This window comes from Hylobates moloch, unplaced genomic scaffold (assembly GCF_009828535.3).
Source record: "Hylobates moloch isolate HMO894 unplaced genomic scaffold, HMol_V3 SCAFFOLD_7, whole genome shotgun sequence".
Lineage (NCBI taxonomy): Eukaryota > Metazoa > Chordata > Mammalia > Primates > Hylobatidae > Hylobates > Hylobates moloch.
The window spans coordinates 20,646,591-20,667,150 of NW_026652282.1; the positions used below are offsets into that span (position 1 = coordinate 20,646,591).

Here is a 20,560-nt window from a genome sequence, read left to right on the forward strand (position 1 = left end):
TTTTGAGACTGAGTTTCACCCTGTTGCCCAAGCTGGAGTACAATGGCGCGATCTCGGCTCACTGCAACCTCCACTTCCCGGGTTCAAGTGATTCTCTTGCCTCAGCCTCTCGAGTAGCTAGGATTACAGGCGTACACCACCATGCCTGGCTAAAATTTTTGTATTTTTAGTAGAGACGGGGTTTCACCATGTTGGCCAGGCTGGTCTCAAACTCCTGACCTCAGGTGATCCACCTGCCTCAGCCTCCCAAAGTCCTGGGATTACAGGCATGAGCCACCGCGCCCAGCTGCCCCACTAATTTTTTTGTATTTTTAGTCTAGACGAGGTTTCATCATGTTGGCCAGGCTAATTCTGAACTCCTGACCTCAAGTGATCCGCTCGCCTCAGCCTCTCAAAGTGCTAGGATTACAGGTGTGAGCCACTGTGCCCGGCCACTTCCACAAAAGTTATAAAGCCCATAATACATGTCCATTACTTTCACCCTAGATAGTTAAATATCTTTTATAGATGTTAAAAACAAGAAAAATATATTTTCTATTTACCCACACATTTGCCATTTCTGGTGCTCTTCATTCCTTTGGGTAAATTCAAGTGTCCATCTGGTATAATTTTCTGTCAGTCTGAACAACTTCCTTTAGCATTTCTCGTAGTACAGTTTTAGTGATGAATTCTTTCGCCTTTAGCTTTCCTGAAATATGAATCCATTTTTGGGTTATGCCTTCATTTTTGGAGAACATTTTCACTGGATATAAAATTCTAGGCTGACAGTGTTTTTCTTTCAGCTCATTAAAGATGTCATTCCACCATCTCTGGTTTGCATTGTTTTTGATGAGAAACCAGCCATCAGTCTCATCTTTAAAATTTTCTCTCAATCAGGCCAGGCGTGGTGGCTCACGCCCGTAATCCCAACACTTTGGGAGGCTAGGGTGGGTGGATCACTTGAGGTCAGGAGTTCAACACCAGCCTGGCCAACATGGTGAAACCCTGTCTCTACTAAAAATACAAAAATTAGCTGGTGATGGTGGCACATGCCTGTAGTCCCAGCTCCTCAGGAGGCTGAGACAGGAGAATCGCTTGAGCCTGGGAGGCAGAGGTTGCAGTGAGCCAAGATCGCACCACTGCACTCCAGCCTGGGTGACAGAGCAAGACTCCATCTCAAAAAAAGAAAAAGAAAAATTCTCTAATCCTGGTTTTCAGAAATTTGATTCTGAAATGCCTTGTGGTTTCTTTTGTGTTTATGCAGCTTGGGATTCACTGGAATTCTTAGATGTGTTAATTTATAGTCTTCAATAAATTTGGCGCATTCCAAATGTAGAATAAGAATTACAAAATTGAGAATTGCATTGCACTAATATATATTATAGAAGGTAAATAAAGAGTGCTTAACTGCTATTCACAGGTCCTTAAATTTGCTTTGTTTTTGTTTTTGTTTTTGTTTTGAGACGGAGTCTCGCTCTGTCGCCCAGGCTGGAGTGCAGTGGTGCAATCTTGGCTCATTGCAAGCTCCACCTCCGGGGTTCATGCCATTCTCCTGCCTCAGCCTCCCGAGTAGCTAGGACTACAGGTGCCCGCCACCACACTGGGCTAATTTTTTTTGTATTTTTTAGTAGAGACGGGGTTTCATCGTGTTAGCCAGGATGGTCTCGATCTCCTGATCTCATGATCCGACTGCCTCGGCTTCCCAAAGTGCTGGGATTACAGGCATGAGCCACCGTCCCCAGCCCTATTTTTGCTTTAACCATGGCTTCAGAGACTAGGTACTGAAAGAAAGTTTGGGAAAATTTAGCAAGAAATAGGTTTCTGACATTTTTTTTAAAAAAGGAAAAAAATAGAAAGTCTGAGAAATGGTTATGTCTGCTGTCCTGTCCAGATTCTAAGCATTATAACTGCATAATTTCCTCTGATCTGATATCTGTAAAATATCTATAAAAAGAACAAAGGGCCAGGTACGGTGGCTCACGCCTGTAATCTCAGCACTTTGGGAGGCCAAGGCAGGCGGATCACTTGAGGTCAGGAGTTCGAGACCAGCCTAGCCAACATGGTGAAACCCTGTCTCTACTAAAAATACCAAAATTAGGCAGGTGTGGTGGTGTGCACCTGTAATTCCAGCTACTCGGGAGGCTGAGGCAGGAGAACTGCTTGAACCTGGGAGGTGGAGGTTACAGTGACCCAAGATCATGCCACTGCACTCCAGCCTGGGTGACAGAGCAAGACTCCGTCTCAAAAAATACAAAAAAAAAAGAACAAGGAAGAAAAGTTGTGTGAATTGATATATTCTGAATCATGGCCTTTTGAACATTTTCTCCTACTTTCATCTTTTCTGTAAGCTTGCTTCTTTAAAAAAAATCTTCAAGTGTAGATTATAGTTGAATGCTATTTAGGTCATGAATAAGGTCCACTTCTAAAGTGAGACAGACTTGTAAATAATTTACCCAGATGATGTGTTCTGGATTGAACCCTGTTCACAAGGTGTCTGGCTAGGCAGATAAAATGCTCCAAGCAAAGTACAATGGGGTTTACAATACTGATTATCCATACTCTAATGATTCCTGATTCTATGACTATTGAGCCACACCTCATTGGTTGGCAAACAAGAATCGTTACACATTTATTATTCGTGAGGAAGGTCAATGCTTCATGCCAAAGGTCAATGAATAAGAGAACGGTCCTGTGTAAGGGCAGGATAAAACAACTTTAGGGCCCCATTAGGCCATTCGCAGCTGTTCTTCCTAACCCAAAAATAGTTGGAATCCTTATATCGCCAGGTAGCCAGAAAGGAATAAACATTTAGAGGGTGCCTATTATATTCTAGGCACTCTACAAAGGGCTTTATAACATCATTTAGTATTTACAACCCTAGGAGGAGGAAGCTATTATTATTCACTTCATTTTACACATAATCACACTCAAATTCAAGTACCTCGTCTAAAATCACACAGCTGGTAACTGGCAGCACTGAGATTTGCATCTAAATGTCCCTGGCCAAAAAAAAAAAAAACCCTGCTTTTTCCGCCACACAAGAAGTACACTTAGCTCCACCTTCCTAAAAGGACTTACTACCATTTGGCATCATGCCAAAAGGCTGGCATTCTCTAAGTCACTTGCATGGATGGAAAAATCCATAATCCCTGTCTGAGGATAAGTGTGTATTCTATCTATGAGGGAAGAACATAAATGAAGAGATGTGCACCATTTTTTTAAAGTGAAGGCAAGTTTAGTTTGTTTTTGGTTTTGTTTTTGTTTTGTTTTGTTTTTTTAGACAGAATCTCGCTCGGTCACCCAGGCTGGGGTGCAGTGGCACAATCTCGGTTCACTGCAACCTTCACTTCCCGGTTCAAGCCATTCTCCCACCTCAGCCTCCTGAGTAGCTAGGATTACAGGCATGTGCCAGCACACCCGGCAAATTTTTGTATTTTTAGTAGAGACGGCATTTCACCATGTTGACCAGGCTGGTCTTGAACTCCTGACCTCAAGTGATCCGCCCACCTCCACCTCCCAAAGTGTTGGGATTACAGGCATGAGTCACCACACCCAGCCGTGAAAGCAAGTTTATTAGGAAAGCAAAGGAATAAAGAATGGCTACTCCACAGGTAGAGCAGCCAGTAGACCATTTTCAAAGTATTGGGATAGCTCTCACCTCAGAAAGAAATGATGGTATTGTGATGCCTCAGCTTTACCAACTAGATTCACCAACCAGTGAGATCTGCCTCAATCATCGTAGAATCAGGAATCATCATCTCAGAGTCATTCTGAGATGATTCATCATAGAATTGGGAATCATCTCAGAGTCATTATCAGAGTCTCAGATCATCAGTATTATAATCCGTATTGCACTTTCCTTGAAGCATTTTATCTTCCTGACCGGACACCATCTGTTCCTGTGAGTAGAAAAATCCTATGGTCTCTGCAATTCTCCTTCTGTGAAGAGGCCTGCATGGAGGCAGCTTCCTGCAGCCTCTCAGGGTGGCAGGGATCTCCTAGCATGTTGATTGTGTCACGGGATCCTTCGGGTGTTGCTTTTCCAGCTAGAAAGCTCTGTGACCAGTGGTGCCTTTGCCTGAGTTTTGATCAGGCCCGCTAGGCTTGTTCCACTGACGTGGCCTGGCAGGCTGCGCTCAGCTCATGCTACCAGCCAGGATTCCACGCCTGCCAAGGGTGAGCCGGGCACGGAACAGCGAGGGGTGTGCAGGCGAGCGAACGCAGGGTCTGGCCACTGCGCACAGCCAGACACACCAGCTGCTGCAGCTGGGCAGGCAGCTCCAGGCGCCGGCAAAGGTGCCGGTTCCATGCAAGTCTGCAGCTGGATCTGATGAACCACAAGCGGCTTCTGCTGTGGGCACTGTGTCTGGACAAGGGGAATGCAGTGGTGCCCAGAAGTTTGAAGATACCAGAAACCGCAGAGCCCCATAGAGGGTGTCACAGCCCTGGCTCAGGGAGCCCCTAGGTCTGGGCTCCCTGAAGGGCCACAGCACTTCTCTCCTTCACATCACCCGCAACGTGGCAAGTCGCGGGGGCATGGGGAGGGGAGGAGGGCGTATTTCAGCCCTGTTTGTGTTACTGCTCTTTCAGTCCCACCATTCATTGGGTCCTGAGTTCTCGTCCCACATCCAGGAAGAATGAGGTACGCGGACAACTAGAGGGTGAACAAGGCGGAGAGGAGCCTTATTGAGTGACAGAACAGCTCTCGGGAAACTTGAAGTGAGTAGGTAGCTCCTTTCCGCAGGCAGGTCGTCCCAGTAAGTGTCCAGCTCTCCGTGGAGAAGAGACCCAGAGTGGGTAGCTCCCTCAGTGAATCTCCCTCAGTGATTTGGGCTCAGCTTGGAATCATCCTGAGAGGCACATTATTTCTTGCAGAGTACGCAATTGGGGTCCTCTGAAAATGAAACCAAAAGGGAACTCTTGCTTATGCCACCTGCTTCTCCTGAGGGACACACAGCTCTACTCACCTCCAGCACAAGATTCATGTGGGGTGGTGGTAATAGTGACACTGCCAGGTCACTTAGGGAAATCTCTCGCCAGGAGATGGGCAACTGGGCCATTGATACAGTGGTACCCGGCCACCTTTCATGAATGCCTGTAATTAAAGTGACATTTTAATTAAGATTTAGATATATGATAAAGTGAGACAGAAAGACAAATAAACATGTTTTCCTTTAATTTTTTGGAAATTTTCTTAGCCCCTTATAAAAGGTTTAGTATGAAACTAGGAAATTCAATTTGGATAACTTAGTTTCTTTTTCTCTAATTTAGTTTCATTTCTCTTTAGACAAATGTCACTTCCTCTCTGTAGCATTCCAGGCCACTATGGTGCCTCGTCACCAAGACTTCGCTAGCACTCCATCCTGGCAGAATTAATTGTTTACTGCTTCCTGTAGATCATGTGGCACATTATTCACTAAAGCAGTTATCACAATGTATTTGATTACATTTCTGTTTTCTTTCTCTCTAGGTGGCAAATTCTCAGAAGTCAGGAACTCTCCCTGTTTGATCTTTGTAGTCTCAGGACCCAGCATAATACCTGAGGTGTAGTAGATGCTCAATAAATGAATTAAATGGAATTGAATTAGTATATTGGCTTTACTTATTATTTTGTTGTTTTAGTCCCCTCCCCCCTTTACTGATTCTTTTTTTCTTTCTTTTTTTTGAGACTGAGTCTCACTTGTTCTGTCACCCAGGCTGGAGTGCAGTGGCACGATCTCAGCTCACTGCAACCTCCGCCTCCTGGCTTCAAGCAATTCTTGTGCCTCAGCCTCCCAAGTAGGTGAGATTACAGGGATGCGCCACCATGCCTGGCTAATTTTTGTATTTTTGGTGAAGACGAGTTTTCACCATGTTGGCCAGGCTGGTCTCAAACCCCTGACCTTAAGTGATCTGCCCAACTCAGCCTTCCAAAGTGCTGGGATTACAGGCGTGAGCCACTGCACCCGGCCTGATTATTTTCAAAGAATTGAAGATAGAATGCATCAGAAAAAATTCTATATTCATTATTTTTACTTCCTGTTGCTCAGACTATATGAGCCTCTTGGCCAAATAAAAACCATTTATGGAACTGGTTTGCAGACTATTCTGAAAAGAGGCTGAGAGGAGAGGGATTAGGGAGGAAAAAAACTCCTTGTGGGATAGGGTCAGAATTCAAAGAGAAAATGGAGAATTAAAGACAAATTCAACTGAATTCTAATAAGATCAGGTGTAGAATCATAAACCTGAGGACAATCTAGGTATATAAATGCAAGACGTGGACCAGGCATGGTGGCCCACACCTGTAATCCCAGCACTTTGGGAGGCCAAGGTGGGAGGAACGCTTGAGCCCAGCTTGGGCAACATAGTGAGACCCCATCTCTTCAAAAAGTAAAATATTAGCTGGGTATGGTAGCGGATACTTTTTCTTTTTTTTGAGACGAAGTCTCGCTCTGTTGCCAGGCTGGAGTGCAGTGGCATAGTCTTGGCTCACTACAACCTCACCTCCCAGGTTCAAGCTATTCTCCTGCCTCAGCCTCCCAAGTAGCTGGGACGACAGGTGTGCACCATCACGCCTGGCTAATTTTTGTATTTTTAGTAGAGACGGGGTTTCACCATGTTGGCCAGGATGGTCTCGATCTCTTGACCTTGTGATCTGCTGGCCTCGGCCTCCTAAAGTGCTGGGATTACAGGTGAGAGGCACCGCGCCCAGCCAGGTGGCACATACTTATAGTCTCAACTACATGGGAGGCTGAGTTGAGAGGATTGTTTGAGTCCAGGAGTTCAAGGCTGCAGTGAGCTATGATTGCACCTCTGCACTCCAGCCTTGGAGACAGAGTGAGACCCTGACTCAAAAAAAAAAAAAAAAAAAAAAAAAAAAAAAAAAAAAAAAAAAAAAAGGAATAAACCCAAACCCAAGATGTGCAGGAGTGGCATTTCAGAAGCTAAGTTCTAGGAGTCATGTGATCCTCCTACCTCAGCATCCCAAGTAGCTGGGACTACAGGTATGTACCACCATGTCCAGCTAATTTTTGTGTTTTTTGTAGAGGTGGGGTTTTGCCATGTTGCCCAGGCTGGTCTCAAACTCCTGGGCTCAAGCAGTCCACCTGACTCGACCTCCCAGAATGCTGGGATTACAGGCGTGAGCCATGGCTCCCACCAAGAGCTGATACTTTAGGAGGCCTAAGGATAGTTGACTGCACTTTTCAGATATCCTAAGTATTTATAAGGAGTTAAAGGTTTGATCTCTGAGCTGAGTGATAGGCAGTAGTCCCTCTTTTAGACACAGTTTCAGGAGGGGAGAGAGGAAGGGCTGCCCGGAGGAGGTAGGTCACACGGAATGGGTTACGAATCGTGTTTCTGCCCCTCAGTTCTAACTGTACCTGTCCTTTTTCTCCAGAAGTCTGGATCCTTTCCTACCACAACCAGTACCTTAAGGGCTTGTAATACTGAACTGTGAGTCCCCAGAGGGCAGGTACTATGCCATATTTATTTTGGCACTCCCCAAGCACAATGCTTGGTAGGAAACAGACCTTAATAAGTTTTGGCTAGGCCAGGCATGGTGACTCACGCCTGTAATCCCAGCACTTTGGGAGGCCGAGGCAGGTGGATCACCTGAGGTCAGGAGTTCAAGACCAGCCTGGCCAACATGGTGAAACCCCATCTCTACTAAAATAAAAAAACTAGCCAGGCATGGTGGCATGCGCCTATAATCCTGGCTACTCAGGAGGCTGCGGCAGGAGAATTGCTTGAGCCTGAGAGGCAGAGGTTGCAGTGAGCTAGGATCGCACCACTGCACTCCAGCCTGGGCGACAGAGCTAGACTCCATCGCCAAAAAAAAAAAAAAAACACCCAAAACAACAAATAACACAATTTAAAAATGGATGAAGGAGGCTGGGCACAGTGGCTCATGCCTATCATCCCAGCACTTTGGGAGGCCGAGGGAAGAGGATCACTTGAGGCCAGAAGTTTGAGACCAGCCTGGCCAACATAGCTAAACCCCCTTCTTTATTAAAAATACAAAAAATTAGCCAGGCATTGTGACATGCACCTATAATCTCAGCTACTTGGGAGGCTGAGGTAGAAGAATTGCTTGTACCTGGGAGGCAGAGGCTGCAGTGAGCCAAGATCGCAACACTGCACTCCAGACAGAGCAAGACCCTGTCTCCAAAAAGAAAAAAAATAAAAATGGATGAAGGACTTAAATAGACATATCTCCAAAGAAAATGTATAAACAGACAATGAGCATATAAAAAGACATTCAGCATCACTAATCATCAGAGAAATGCAAATTAAAACCACAATATCACCTCACATCTATTGTAACTGCCACTATTTTTTGAAAGGTGGCCAGGTGTGGCAGCTCACGCCTGTAATCTCAACACTTTGGGAGGCCTATGTAGGAGGATTACTTGAGCCTAGGAGTTCAAGACCAGCCTGGCCAAGATAGTGAGACCCCCATCTCTACCTAAAAATACTTTTAAATTTTTTTTAATTAAAGAAAGGCCAGGCATGGTAGCTCACACTTGTAATTCCAGTGCTTTGGGAGGCTGAAGTGGGAGGATTGCTTGAGCCCTGGAGTTCGGGGTTCAGTGAGCTAGGATCATGCCACTGCACTCCATCTAGCCTGGATGACAAACCAAGACTTTGTCACTTGAAAAAAAATAATAAAAAATAAAAATAACCAGAAAACAAAATGACAACTGCTGGTGTAGATGTAGAGAAATTGGAACCTTTATACACTGTTGGGAACGTAAAACAGTTCAGCTACTACGGAAAACAGTAGGGAGATTACTCAAAAAGTTAAAAATTTAAGTAACATGATCCAGCAATCCCACTTCTGGGTATATATCCAAAAAAAAAAAAAAATGAAAATAGGGCCAGGCGCGGTAACTCACGCCTGTAATCCCAGCACTTCGGGAGGCTGAGGCAGGCAGATCACGTGAGGTCAGGAGTTGGAGACCAGCCTGGCCAACATGGTGAAACCCCATCTCTACTAAAAATACAAAAATTAACCGGGCCTGGTGGCACATGCCTGTAATCCAGCTACTTGGGAGGCTGATGCACGAGAATCGCTTGAACCTGGGAAGTGGTTCAAGGTTGCAGTGAGCCAAGATCGCACCACTGCACTCCAGCCCGGGTGACAGAATAAGATTATGTCAAAAAAAAAAAAAAAAAGTGTTCATGGTAGAATGGTAGACAGCAGTGGCCCTTGGTCCAACAAAACCAGTCTTAAATCATAAACATTCATAACTCTATCATGTCCCAACTTTAACAATTTTGTAACCCCTGTTGAGCCTCAGGTTTTGCCAACTGTAAAGACAGTGCTATTACTTATTTCACAAGATAGTAGTAAGGGCTAGGCATGGCAGCTCACACCCGTCATCCCAGCACTTTGGGATGCTGAGGCAGGACAAGTGCTTGAAGCCAGGAGTTTGAGGCTAGCCTAGGCAACTTAGCAAGATCCCATCCCTAAAAAAAATTTTAAAGATTAGCCAGGCATGGCGGCATGTGCCTGTGGTCCTAGCCACTCAGGAGGTTGAGGTGGGAGGATTGCTTGAGCCCAGGAGTTGTGGTTGCAGTGAGCCATGATTGCATTATTGCCCTCCAGCATGGGCAACAGAGCAAGATCCTGTTTAAAAAAAAAAAATAGGGCCTGGTGTGGTGGCTGATGCCTGTAATCCTAGCACTTTGGGAGGCCGAGGCAGGAGGATCCCCTGAGGTCAGGAGTTCGAGATCAGCCTGGCCAACAGGACAAAACCCCATCTTTACTAAAATTTTAAAGAAAAAAAAAATTGGCCAGGTGCGGTGTCTCACACCTGTAATCCCAGCACTTTCAGAGGCCGAGGCAGGTGGATCACCTGTGGTCGGGAGTTTGAGACCAGCCTGACCAACATGGAGAATACCCGTCTCTACTAAAAACACAAAATTAGCCGGGCATGGTGGCACATGCCTGTAATCCCAATTACTTGGGAGGCTGAGGCAAGAGAATCACTTGAACCTGGGAGGTGGAGGTTGCGGTGAGCCGAGATTGCGCCATTACACTCCAGCCTGGGCAACAAGAGTGAAACTCTGTCTAAAAAATAAAAAATTAAAAAATAATTAGCTGGGTGTGGTGGCGCATGACTGTAATCCCAGATACTCAGGAGGGTGAGGCAGGAGAATCGCTTGAACCCAGAGGGTGGAGGTTGCAGTGAGACAAGATCACACCACTGCACTTCAGCATGGGTGACAAAGCAACACTCCCTCTCAAAAAAACAAAAAAAAATTTAGGCTGGGCACGGTGGCTCACGCCTGTAATCCTAGCACTTTGGCAGGCCGAGGCTGGTGGATCACTTGAGGTCAGGAGTTCAAGACCAGCTTGGCCAATATGGTGAAACCCCATCTCTACTAAAAATACAAAAATTAGCTCGGTGTGGTGGCTCATTCCTGTAATCCCAGGTACTTGGGAGGCTGAGGCAGGAGAATCGCTTGAACCCAGGAGGCAGAGGTTGCAGTGAGCTGAGATCATGCCACTGCACTCCAGCCTGGGCAACAGAGCGAGACTCTGTCTCAAAAAAAAAAAATAGTTGTAAGAATCAAATGAGACAATTAAAGCAAACTGCCTAAGACAATGCCTTGGCTGATTCCCTTCCCAATACTCTTCCCCTACCCAATCCTCCTCAGTTACAGGGATTCTCTTTCTCACAAAGATTAAATTCTGCTGTAAAAACCACACACACATCTCTAAAAGTAATGTGTATACCCTGAGGGCTGGTTTCAAAACTTGGTCATCCTTTAAAACCTCCAAGTACCTAGCACAAGACTCAGTAAACACATGTTCATCTGCCAACTCACTAACCAAATAAAAGTTTTCCAAATGCTAGACAGTTAATCCCTTTTTTCACACCATTTTCCCCCTGCTGTTCAGGAGCTATATATGCCATTTTAAATATAAATTCCATGCTGGGCATGAGATTTCTCATGCCTGTAATCCCAGCACTTTGGGAGGCTAAGGCATGAGAATCCCTTGAAGCCAGGAGTTCAAAACCAGTCTGGGCAACATAGAAAGACTCCTATCGCATTAGCCAGGTGTTGTGGCACACGCCTATAATCCTAGCTACTTGGGAGGCTGAGGTGGGAGAATCGCTTGATCCTGGGAGGCAGAACTTGCCTGGGTGACAGAGGAAGACTGTCTCAAAAAAAAAAAGAAAGAAAGAAAAGAAAGACTCCCATCTCTACAAAAAAATTTTAAAGATTAGCCGGGCATGGTGGCACATACCTGTGGTCCCAGTTACTCAGGAGGTTGAAGTGGGAGGATCGCTTAAACCCAGGAGTTCAAGGCTGCAGTGAGCTATAATCATGCCACTGCACTCCTGCCTGGGTGACAGAGCAAGACCCTGTCTCTTAAAAAAAAAAAAAATAGGCCAGACGCAGTGGTTCACACCTGTAATCCCAGCACTTTGGGAGGCCAAGGCAGGTGGATCACCTGAGGTCAGGAGTTTGAGACCAGCCTGACCAACATGGAGAAACCCCACCTCTACTAAAAATACAAAATTTGCAGGGTGTGGTGGCACATGCATGTAATCCCAGCTACTCAGGAAGCTGAGGCAGGAGAATTGCTTGAACCCGGGAGGTGGAGGCTGTAGTGAGCTGAGATCACACCATTGCACTCCAGCCTGGGCAACAAGAGCAAAACTCCGTCTCAAAAAATAATTTTTATTTTATATATATATATATAAATATATATATATGGCTGAATGTGGTGGCTCACACCTGTAATCTCAGCACTTTGGGAGGCCAAGGCAGGTGAATCACCTGAAGTCAGGAGTTCAAGACCAGCCTGGCCCACGTGGTGAAACCCCGTCTCCAAAAGTACAAAATTAGCTGGGCGTGGTGGCAGGTGGGACGCTGAGGCAGGAGAATCACTTGAACCCAGGAGGCGGAGGTTGCAGTGAGCCAAGATTGTGCCATTGCACTCCAGCCTGGGCAATAGAGTGAGACTCTGTTTAAAAAAAAAAAAAAAAATATATATATATATATATATGTAATGTTGGTTGCATCTATCCATTCATGACAATGGAAAAGCATAATGTGATTCACTGCCATGAAAAACATTCAAACTTCTTAGAGTTCTAGGCTTCTTCATGTCCACAAACACAGTCACAGTGGGCTTTTTTAGCCGTCTGTTTTGTTTTGGTTTTTTTGAGAGAGGGTCTCGCTCTGTCACCCAGGCTGGAGTGCAGTGGCGTGATCATGGCTCACTGCAGCCTCGACTTCCTGGGCTCAAGCGATCCTCCCACCTCAGCCTCCCAAGTATAATAGCTGGGATACAGGCACACGCCACCACACCCAGCTAATTTTTGTATTTTTTTTGTACAGACGGAGTTTCCCTATGTTACCCAGGATGGTCTCAAACTCCTGGGCTCAAGCGATTCATCCACCTCAGCCTCCCAAAGTGCTGGGTTTACAGGCATGAGCCACCACTCCTGGCCACCATCTGTTTTTCAGAATAGGTTCTTCTTGTCATAAGGACAAAGCAAAGCAAAAGATCATGAAACTTAAACTGGGCCGGGCACGGTGGCTCACGCCTGTAATCCTGGCACTTTGGGAGGCCGAGGTAGGTGGATCACCTGAAGTCAGGAGTTTGAGACTAGCCTGACCAATATGGTGAAACCCTGTCGCTACTAAAAATACAAAAATTAGCCAGGCATGGTGGCGTGTGCCTGTAGTCCCAGCTACTGAGGAGGCTGAGACAGGAGAATGGTTTGAACCCGGGAGGCGGAGGTTGCACTGAGCGGAGATCACGCCACTGCACTCCAGCCTGGGTGACAGAGTGAGACTCCATCTCAAAAAAAAAAAAAAGAAAGAAAGAAAGAAAAAAGAAACTTAAACTGGAAAAACAAATAGAAAAAATTATAATGCATTTTAATGAAACAATCACTATTCCACTTTTTTTTTTTTTGAGACAGAGTCTCGCCCTGTTGCCCAGGCTACAGTGCAATGGCGCGATCTCGGCTCACTGCAACCTCCGCCTCCTGGGTTCAAACGATTCTCCTGCCTCAGCCTCCTGAGTAGCTGGGATTACAGGCACTCGTCACCATGCCCAATTTTTTTTTATTATTATTTTTAGTAGAGACGGCGTTTTACCATGTTAGCCAGGTTGGTCTCGAACTCCTGACCTCGTGATCCACCTGCCTCTGTAGAAGGAGGGATCAGACTATCCCCAAAAGACCACCCCTAACATTCAACAAGTGATTCTCTGCCTTTGCTAGCAATATCCTGTACGTAGAAAAGAAAGCAGAAGTAGATTCTCTGTTACCCTTCCTGCCCTAGGGGGATTCCACGGATACTGAGTCGCCCTGGGAGATTATGAAACTCAAACGTCTTTCTCAAAGATCTTTAAAAATCACTGATTCTCAACTGCCTAAGTTACAGCTACTAGTCTTTCCTGACAGTGTTGGCTAGACCTCATGGATGACCAGAAGGCCTTTTCCTCCTCTGCTTCTGTCTAAAATGTCAACACTTAGGAGAGCTTGTCATACATTTCCTGGTAACAGTAAATTAGACCGCTATGACTAAGCACTAGTGATAGCTGCGTAACTAAAGCAAAACCAAAGCCATCTTCTTTTTGGATTGCTTAGTTTAATAGAATAGTGATTGTTTTGGCCGGGCGTGGTGGCTCACGCCTGTAATCCCAGCACTTTGGGAGGCCAAGGTGGGAGGAGCACTTGAGCCCAGGAGTTCGAGACCAGCCTGGGCAAGATGGTGAGACCCTATCTCTACAAAAAAAAAAAAAAAAATTATCAAGGAATCCAAAGACCTTACCTTCGAAAATTGTAAAAAACATGGGAATACACAGGCACATATTCCTTCAGTCACCAGAGCAATAACATCATCACATATTATGTAAATGTATGATTATTTCAAAAAAAAGTTAAAAGAAATGAAGCACAGAAGATGGATCATGTAGGGATTACAACAACTTTCAACAGCAACCGAAGTCAGAAGACAGATATCATCAATGTGCTGAAAGAGGAAAACTTCTGAACCTCAAAATCTATAAACAGTGAAATAAATCCTTCAAGAATTTTAAGATGGGCTGGTCCAAAGGTAGTGAGTTATCTCAGTTGATTGTTCACAATCAGTTACAGATCAAACTCCTTATTTTACTCTCACTACTGCACTTGACTAGTCTAAAAAAAAGAATTATAAGATGAATTAAAGACACATTCAGATAAGCAAAACTGAGAAAGTTTGGCAAAAGCAGATCTTTACTAAAGGAAATTATGAAGAATGTACCTCGGGCAGAAGGAAAGGTGTCAAGATCAAGTGTCAAGGAAGATTAGAGATTTAAGAAGGTATAAGAAGGTTAGAAAAGTAAGAAAAAACATGCTGTCAACTCTAAAAACTACAAGTATAAAGAAAAAAGATTATTGGGAAATCCAAATAACCTACCTTAGGAAATTCTAAAAGAATATACGAGCTCACATTCCTTTGGTCATAAGAGCAGTGTCATCATTAGACATCAGGTCGCCTCTGGAAAATTCCATTGTGAGTTTAAAAGGCAAATGACGTCTATAACTCTAAAACTATTTCTCCCACCGAAACTCTAGAAAGGATCTAGAGTTGAGAACTGCTGCTTTAATCTTCCTCCCATCTCCTAAGGCCAGGGCTCCTGAGTTTGCTTCCCTGACCGGCCAAGGAGAAAAGAGCAAGGTCACTTGTCGGGGGGGGCTGCAGAGGGAATTCCCCTCTTCCATTTGCAAATGTTACTGGGGGACACACCGGCTCCCAGTAGGGTTTCCGCCAAGGCTCCGCGAAGCGCCACCAGAGGGCGCCACTAGCGAATCCCACAGCGCGCCCCGCTACCCCCACTTTTGTCCTCCGGGTTCACACGGGTGCCCGGAAGAGAGGGTGGTGCCTAGGAGAGGAAACGATGCGCCCCGGGGCCGCGGCCTCATTGGATGAGAGGTCCCACCTCACGGCCCGAGGCGGGGCTTCTTTGCGCTTAAAAGCCGAGCCGGGCCAACGTTCAAGTGCGCAGCTCTTAGTCGCAGGTCGACTGAGGTTTATCCGTCACTCGCCGAGGTTCCCTGGGTCATGGTGCCAGCCTGACTGAGAAGAGGACGCTCCCGGGAGACGAATGAGGAACCACCTCCTCCTACTGTTCAAGTACAGGGGCCTGGTCCGCAAAGGGAAGAAAAGCAAAAGACGAAAATGGCTAAATTCGTGATCCGCCCAGCCACTGCCGCCGACTGCAGTGACATACTGCGGCTGATCAAGGTAGAGGAGAGCCAGAGCTCCTCCCGGGGCGTGGGGTGGAGGTGGCTCCGTTTCTCGGGGTGGGGTGATTCACGTCTTGAGGTCTCGGCCGGTGTGAGAGCCCAGCCTGTTCCCCTTTCTGCGCCCATCCCCAGCCCGGCCGCCACCCCGCCCGCCCGCCCCATTCCGTTCCCCTGAGCTGGCCGGGCTGGAGCCTCATTTTGTTTTCTACTTTTTTCTCTCCTATGTGCATCCCCCCAGGAGCTGGCTAAATATGAATACATGGAAGAACAAGTAATCTTAACTGAAAAAGGTAATTCAATAGTGGCGGGACGGGGGACAAGCGTTCTATGCTTGTCACCTTCGCCAAGGCCATTACCGTCCCTGCTCCCCCTTCTTGCAGATCTGCTAGAAGATGGTTTTGGAGAGCACCCCTTTTACCACTGCCTGGTTGCAGAAGTGCCCAAAGAGCACTGGACTCCGGAAGGTAACCCCTCTCCCTTTCCAGAAGCCAGAGAGACCGAGTGTTATGTAAGAAGTAGTGTCGGCTGTGTAGAACCACTGACTACACAGGCCGAAGTTACTGAGAACTTGGACAGAAAAAATAGCCAGCAAGTGTTCAAACTACTGAGGAAAAAAAAATTAGATATGCTGCACTTAAGAATACTAGGGCAGGTTAAAAGAGCTGTTTAAGTAAGTATCAGAGTGCTGTGGCGACTCAGAAGAGTTTAAGCTGCTTAAGTAAGTATAAGTGCTGTGGAGACCCGGAAGAGTTAGGTATAATGTCATTTGTTGTAATTCAGTTTCATAAAATGGTTCTTGTTTGACCCTAACGTAACAGTTTTTGTAATTGTGTTAAATCACATTTTTTTCTTTAATTTGTCCCAATCTTCAGGTTACAGTCTCTAGCTTCGCCATGTACATGGCCCTTCCGTGTACATGGATGGGCGGGGAGGTAACTAAAAGATCCTTTACACAATAAAGTAGATGATCATGATAAATGAGGTAAGGTCCTATTATCACACACTTCAAACACGGTAGATCAGAAACCCACTATGATACTCGCTTCCTGTCTGTTTGCTAAGGAATATGAAATGGCTAGAAAGTTTAATTTGAAACCTTTGCCTCCATTTGGAATAGTAGACACCCGTTAAGAGGGTGTCAGATGCCTTTTTTTTTTTTTTTTCTGGCTGGTCCCTGTTGATTGGTCAGAAGACAGCTCAGCTAAAAGGGGAAGTTGTTTGGGTGGTTGCTTTTTTTCTGACGTCTGTTCCTCAGGCTAGAAGAAATGAGCAGAAAACAAGGGATGAGTACTTTTAGAGTATGTGCATGTTACGTAATACCTGTTTCTGGGCAATGCTGCTTCTTCTGACTCAACAAATGGGGAGAGCAAATTGAAAATGCGTAAATTGGAAGGCAAGTTCTGAAATTAAACGTTGTACTTTGGCCTGATGTTCTGACCTTTAAGGAAGCAAGAGTTTGTAAACTTCCAAATATTTACTATTCTGAACTGCCGTGTAAACCTGACGTATTCCCAAGTCAACATACCAGTATACCAATAGGATGTGAATAATGTGTGTGTTGAGTTTAAAACCATAGCAGTTTTGCTCTGGCAAGTAATGAAAGCGTTCTCACTTCCTGAGTGTGAGCTCCAGCAGACTGCAGAGTGGCCAGTCCACAGTTGTAGCCTGACTTCAGTGCGTTCTGATGTGTGCTTTTTGCAAATACATGTTCTCAGAACAGTGAGATCATCCAGCAGTGGCCTGGACTGCACTCACATAAAAATCATGAGACAGTCATGGCTACTTGTTTCTGTAATACATGCATGTATGTTTTTTAAAACCTATGATAGGCCTCTGATTCTGCAGCTGCAACTTTTATGGAATGTTTTCTTTCTGCACATCTCATGTGATACTCTTATTACAGGACACAGCATTGTTGGTTTTGCCATGTATTATTTTACCTATGACCCGTGGATTGGCAAGTTACTGTATCTTGAGGACTTCTTCGTGATGAGTGATTATAGAGGTATGATTGAGTTCGGAGCAGAGGGTTTGAAGAGAGTTCAGGGTTATAAATCCTTACAATGACTTTTTAAATTGTACTTCTCTTTCTTTTTAGGCTTTGGCATAGGATCAGAAATTCTGAAGAATCTAAGCCAGGTATGTCTTAGTTTTTGGTTTCCAAATTTGTAAGTTTACTGGATTATTTTAATGATGGAATAAAAATTGGGTCTTGAAAGCAGGCTGAAATGTCACCAAGTGTGTGTGTTACTCTCTCATGATAGGTTGCAATGAGGTGTCGCTGCAGCAGCATGCACTTCTTGGTAGCAGAATGGAATGAATCATCCATCAACTTCTATAAAAGAAGAGGTGCTTCTGATCTGTCCAGTGAAGAGGGTTGGAGACTGTTCAAGATCGACAAGGAGTACTTGCTAAAAATGGCAACAGAGGAGTGAGGGGTGCTGGTGTAGATGATGACAACCTCCATTCTATTTTAGAATAAATTCCCAACTTATCTTGCTTTCTATGCTGTTTGTAGTGAAATAATAGAATGAGCACCCATTCCAAAGCTTTATTACCAGTGGCGTTGTTGCATGTTTGAAATGAGGTCTGTTTAAAGTGGCAATCTCAGATGCAGTTTGGAGAATCAGATCTTTCTCCTTGAATATATTTCGATAAACAACAAGGTGGTGTGATCTTAATATATTTGAAAAAACTTCATTCTCGTGAGTCATTTAAATGTGTACAATGTACACACTGGTACTTAGAGTTTCTGTTCGATTCTTTTTTAATAAACTACTCTTTGATTTAATTGTTTGGTGTAAGCATTTTTACTAATTCTTTCTTTCTTACACATCTTTCTTGCTGTTGAAGACAAAAATGACCCGCAAACATCATTGGATAAACAGAATTGCTCAAAATAGTTTTTAACCCAATCTAAAGTTTTTATGGTCATGTGTTATGCTAGTTTTTTTTTTTTTTTTTTTTTTGAGACGGAGTCTCGCTCTGTCGCCCAGGCTGGAGTGCAGTGGCGCGATCTCGGCTCACTGCAAGCTCTGCCTCCCAGGTTCACGCCATTCTCCTGCCTCAGCCTCTCCGAGGAGCTGGGACTACAGGCGCCCACCAACACGCCCGGCTAATTTTTTGTATTTTTAGTAGAGACGGGGTTTCACCGTGGTCTCGATCTCCTGACCTCGTGATCTGCCCGCCTCGGCCTCCCAAAGTGCTGGGATTACAAGCGTGAGCCACCGTGCCCGGCCTTTTTTTGTATTTTTAGTAGAGACGGGGTTTCACCGTGTTAGCCAGAATGGTCTCGATCTCCTGGCCTCATGATCCGCCCGCCTCGGCCTCCCAAAGTACTGGGATTACAGGCGTGAGCCACCGCACCCGGCCAGATCTCCAGAACTTTTTTATCTCGCAAAACGGAAACTCTGTATCTATTAAATAACTCCCCATTTCTCCCTCCCTCCAACTCCTGGCAACCACTATTCTAAACTCTGTCTCTACAAATTTGTCTACTCTAGACACCTCATATAAGTGGAATCAGACAGCATTTGTGTTTTTGTGATGAACTTATTTCACTTAGCATAATGTCCTCAAGGTTCATCCATGATGTAGCATGTGACAGGATTTCCTTTTTTATTTTTTGACTTTTTGTAGACATGGGGGTCTCTCCATGTTGCTCAGGCTAGTCTCGAAATCCTGGGCTCAAGCAATCCTCCCACCTTGGCCTCCCAAAGTGTTGGGATTACAGACGTGAGCCGCCACCATGCCTAGCTAGGATTTCCTTTTTAAGGCAGAATAATATTCCATTGTATGGACAATACCACATTTTGTTTATCCATTCATCCATCAGTGGACATTTGGGTTGGTTCTACCTCTTGGCTGTTGTGAGTAATGCTGCCATGAACATACGTGTGCAAATATGTCTTTGAGATCCTGCTTTCAGTTGTTTTGGCTATATACCCAGAAGTGGGATTGCTGGATCAGATGGTAATTCTATTTTATTATTTTGACACAGGGTCTCACTCTGTTGCCCAGGTTGGAGTTCAGTGATGCAATCTTGGATCACTGTAGCATTGAACTCCTGGGCTCAAGCGATCCTCCCACCTTAGCCTCCTGAGTAGCTGCGGCCACAGTTGTGCACCACCACACCTGGCTAATTGTTTAATTTTTTTTTATGAAGATGGAGTCCTACTATGTTGCCTAGGCTTGTCTTGAATCCCTGACCTCAAGCAATCCTCCCACCTTGGCCTTCCAAGGTGTTGGAGTCACAGGTGTGAGCCACCACACCCAGCAGGTAGTTCTATTTTTAATTTTTTGAGGAACCACTATACCGTTTTCATCTTTTGGTTTTTAACTCAGATATGTAAGTTTTAATCTGTTTGTTGATTAAGAAGTGTACGTCAGGCCAGGCACAGTGGGTCATGCCTGTAATCCCAGCACTTTGGGAGGCCGAGGCATGCGGATCACCGGAGGTCAGGAGTTTGAGACCAGCCTGACTAACATGGTGAAACCCTGTCTCTACTAAAAATACAAAAATTAGCCGGGCATGGTGGCACGTGCCTGTAGTCCCAGCTACTTGGGAGGCTGAGTCAGGAGAATCGCTTGAACCCGGGAGGCCGAGGTTTCAGTGAGCAAAGATCATGCAACTGCACTCCAGCCTGGGCAACAGAGTGAGACTCTGTCTAAAAAAAAAAAAAAAGAAAAAAGAAAAAGAAGTGTATGTCAAGGAAACACCACTATTTTGTCACACAATGAGAAAAAAATGGGTGGAGCAGAATTTATATCAAATTGAAATTACAAAATGAAATTATAGCAACCTTCCAGTAGTGAGCCTTTCATTTTGAGATCAGACTCTTCAAAATTTAGCTTCATTTTCAGTCTATGATTTTTCACTTCTTTGTACTGTTTTTGTTCTCATCTCATCAAACTTCATTTCCTCTACTAGAATGAATTCTCAGAGATAAAGAGGAGTTAGAAATCTACTTTTTTCTCCTTTGGAGCTCTCTTTAATTATTAGACAGGTGAAATAAAACTAGACAAAAAACAAAGTTACTGCATGCCCACCATTACATATTTTTATGGCTAATATTTTGTATACTTTTGTTCAGACAGATGGTGCTGTTAAGAAGGAAACTTCTAGCTGGGCGCAGTGGCTCATGCCTGTAATCCCAGCACTTTGGGAGGCCAAGGCGGGCAGATCACAAGGTCAGGAGTTCGAGACCAGCCTGGCCAACATGGTGAAACCCCGTCTCTACTAAAAATACAAAAATTAGCTAAGCATGGTGGCAGGCGCCTGTAATCCCAGCTACTCAGGAGGCTGAGGCAGGAGAATTGCTTGAACCCAGGAGGCA

The 20,560-nt window shown here is 45.1% G+C and overlaps 2 protein-coding genes and 1 long non-coding RNA gene across 4 annotated transcripts; 2 read left to right on the plus strand and 1 right to left on the minus strand.

The window, feature by feature from the left end:
- Positions 1-558: 558 nt before the first annotated feature.
- On the minus strand, positions 559-14,685 carry LOC116811577 (uncharacterized). The gene is made up of 3 exons (XR_004370488.2): positions 14,395-14,685; positions 3,638-5,074; positions 559-688 (listed from the first exon to the last, which is right to left on the minus strand). It is a non-coding gene; the product is annotated as an uncharacterized LOC116811577 (long non-coding RNA).
- A 397-nt stretch (positions 14,686-15,082) lies between these two features.
- Positions 15,083-15,172, plus strand: LOC131383940 (uncharacterized). Its single transcript, XM_058441767.1, has one exon. It carries the CDS (start codon positions 15,083-15,085, stop codon positions 15,170-15,172), a length of 90 nt encoding a protein of 29 aa, XP_058297750.1.
- On the plus strand, positions 15,087-18,015 carry SAT1 (spermidine/spermine N1-acetyltransferase 1). Of its 2 annotated transcripts, XM_032756691.2 has the most exons (6): positions 15,087-15,222; positions 15,463-15,514; positions 15,605-15,688; positions 17,128-17,229; positions 17,323-17,363; positions 17,489-18,015. In XM_032756691.2, exons 1-6 carry the CDS (start codon positions 15,157-15,159, stop codon positions 17,657-17,659), a joined length of 516 nt encoding a protein of 171 aa, XP_032612582.1. In that variant the 5' UTR covers positions 15,087-15,156; the 3' UTR covers positions 17,660-18,015. The 2 variants fall into 2 exon arrangements, with proteins under 2 accessions (XP_032612582.1, XP_032612581.1); XM_032756690.2 differs by lacking the exons at positions 15,087-15,222; positions 15,463-15,514; positions 15,605-15,688 and having other exon boundaries at positions 16,213-17,229.
- Positions 18,016-20,560: the final 2,545 nt, after the last annotated feature.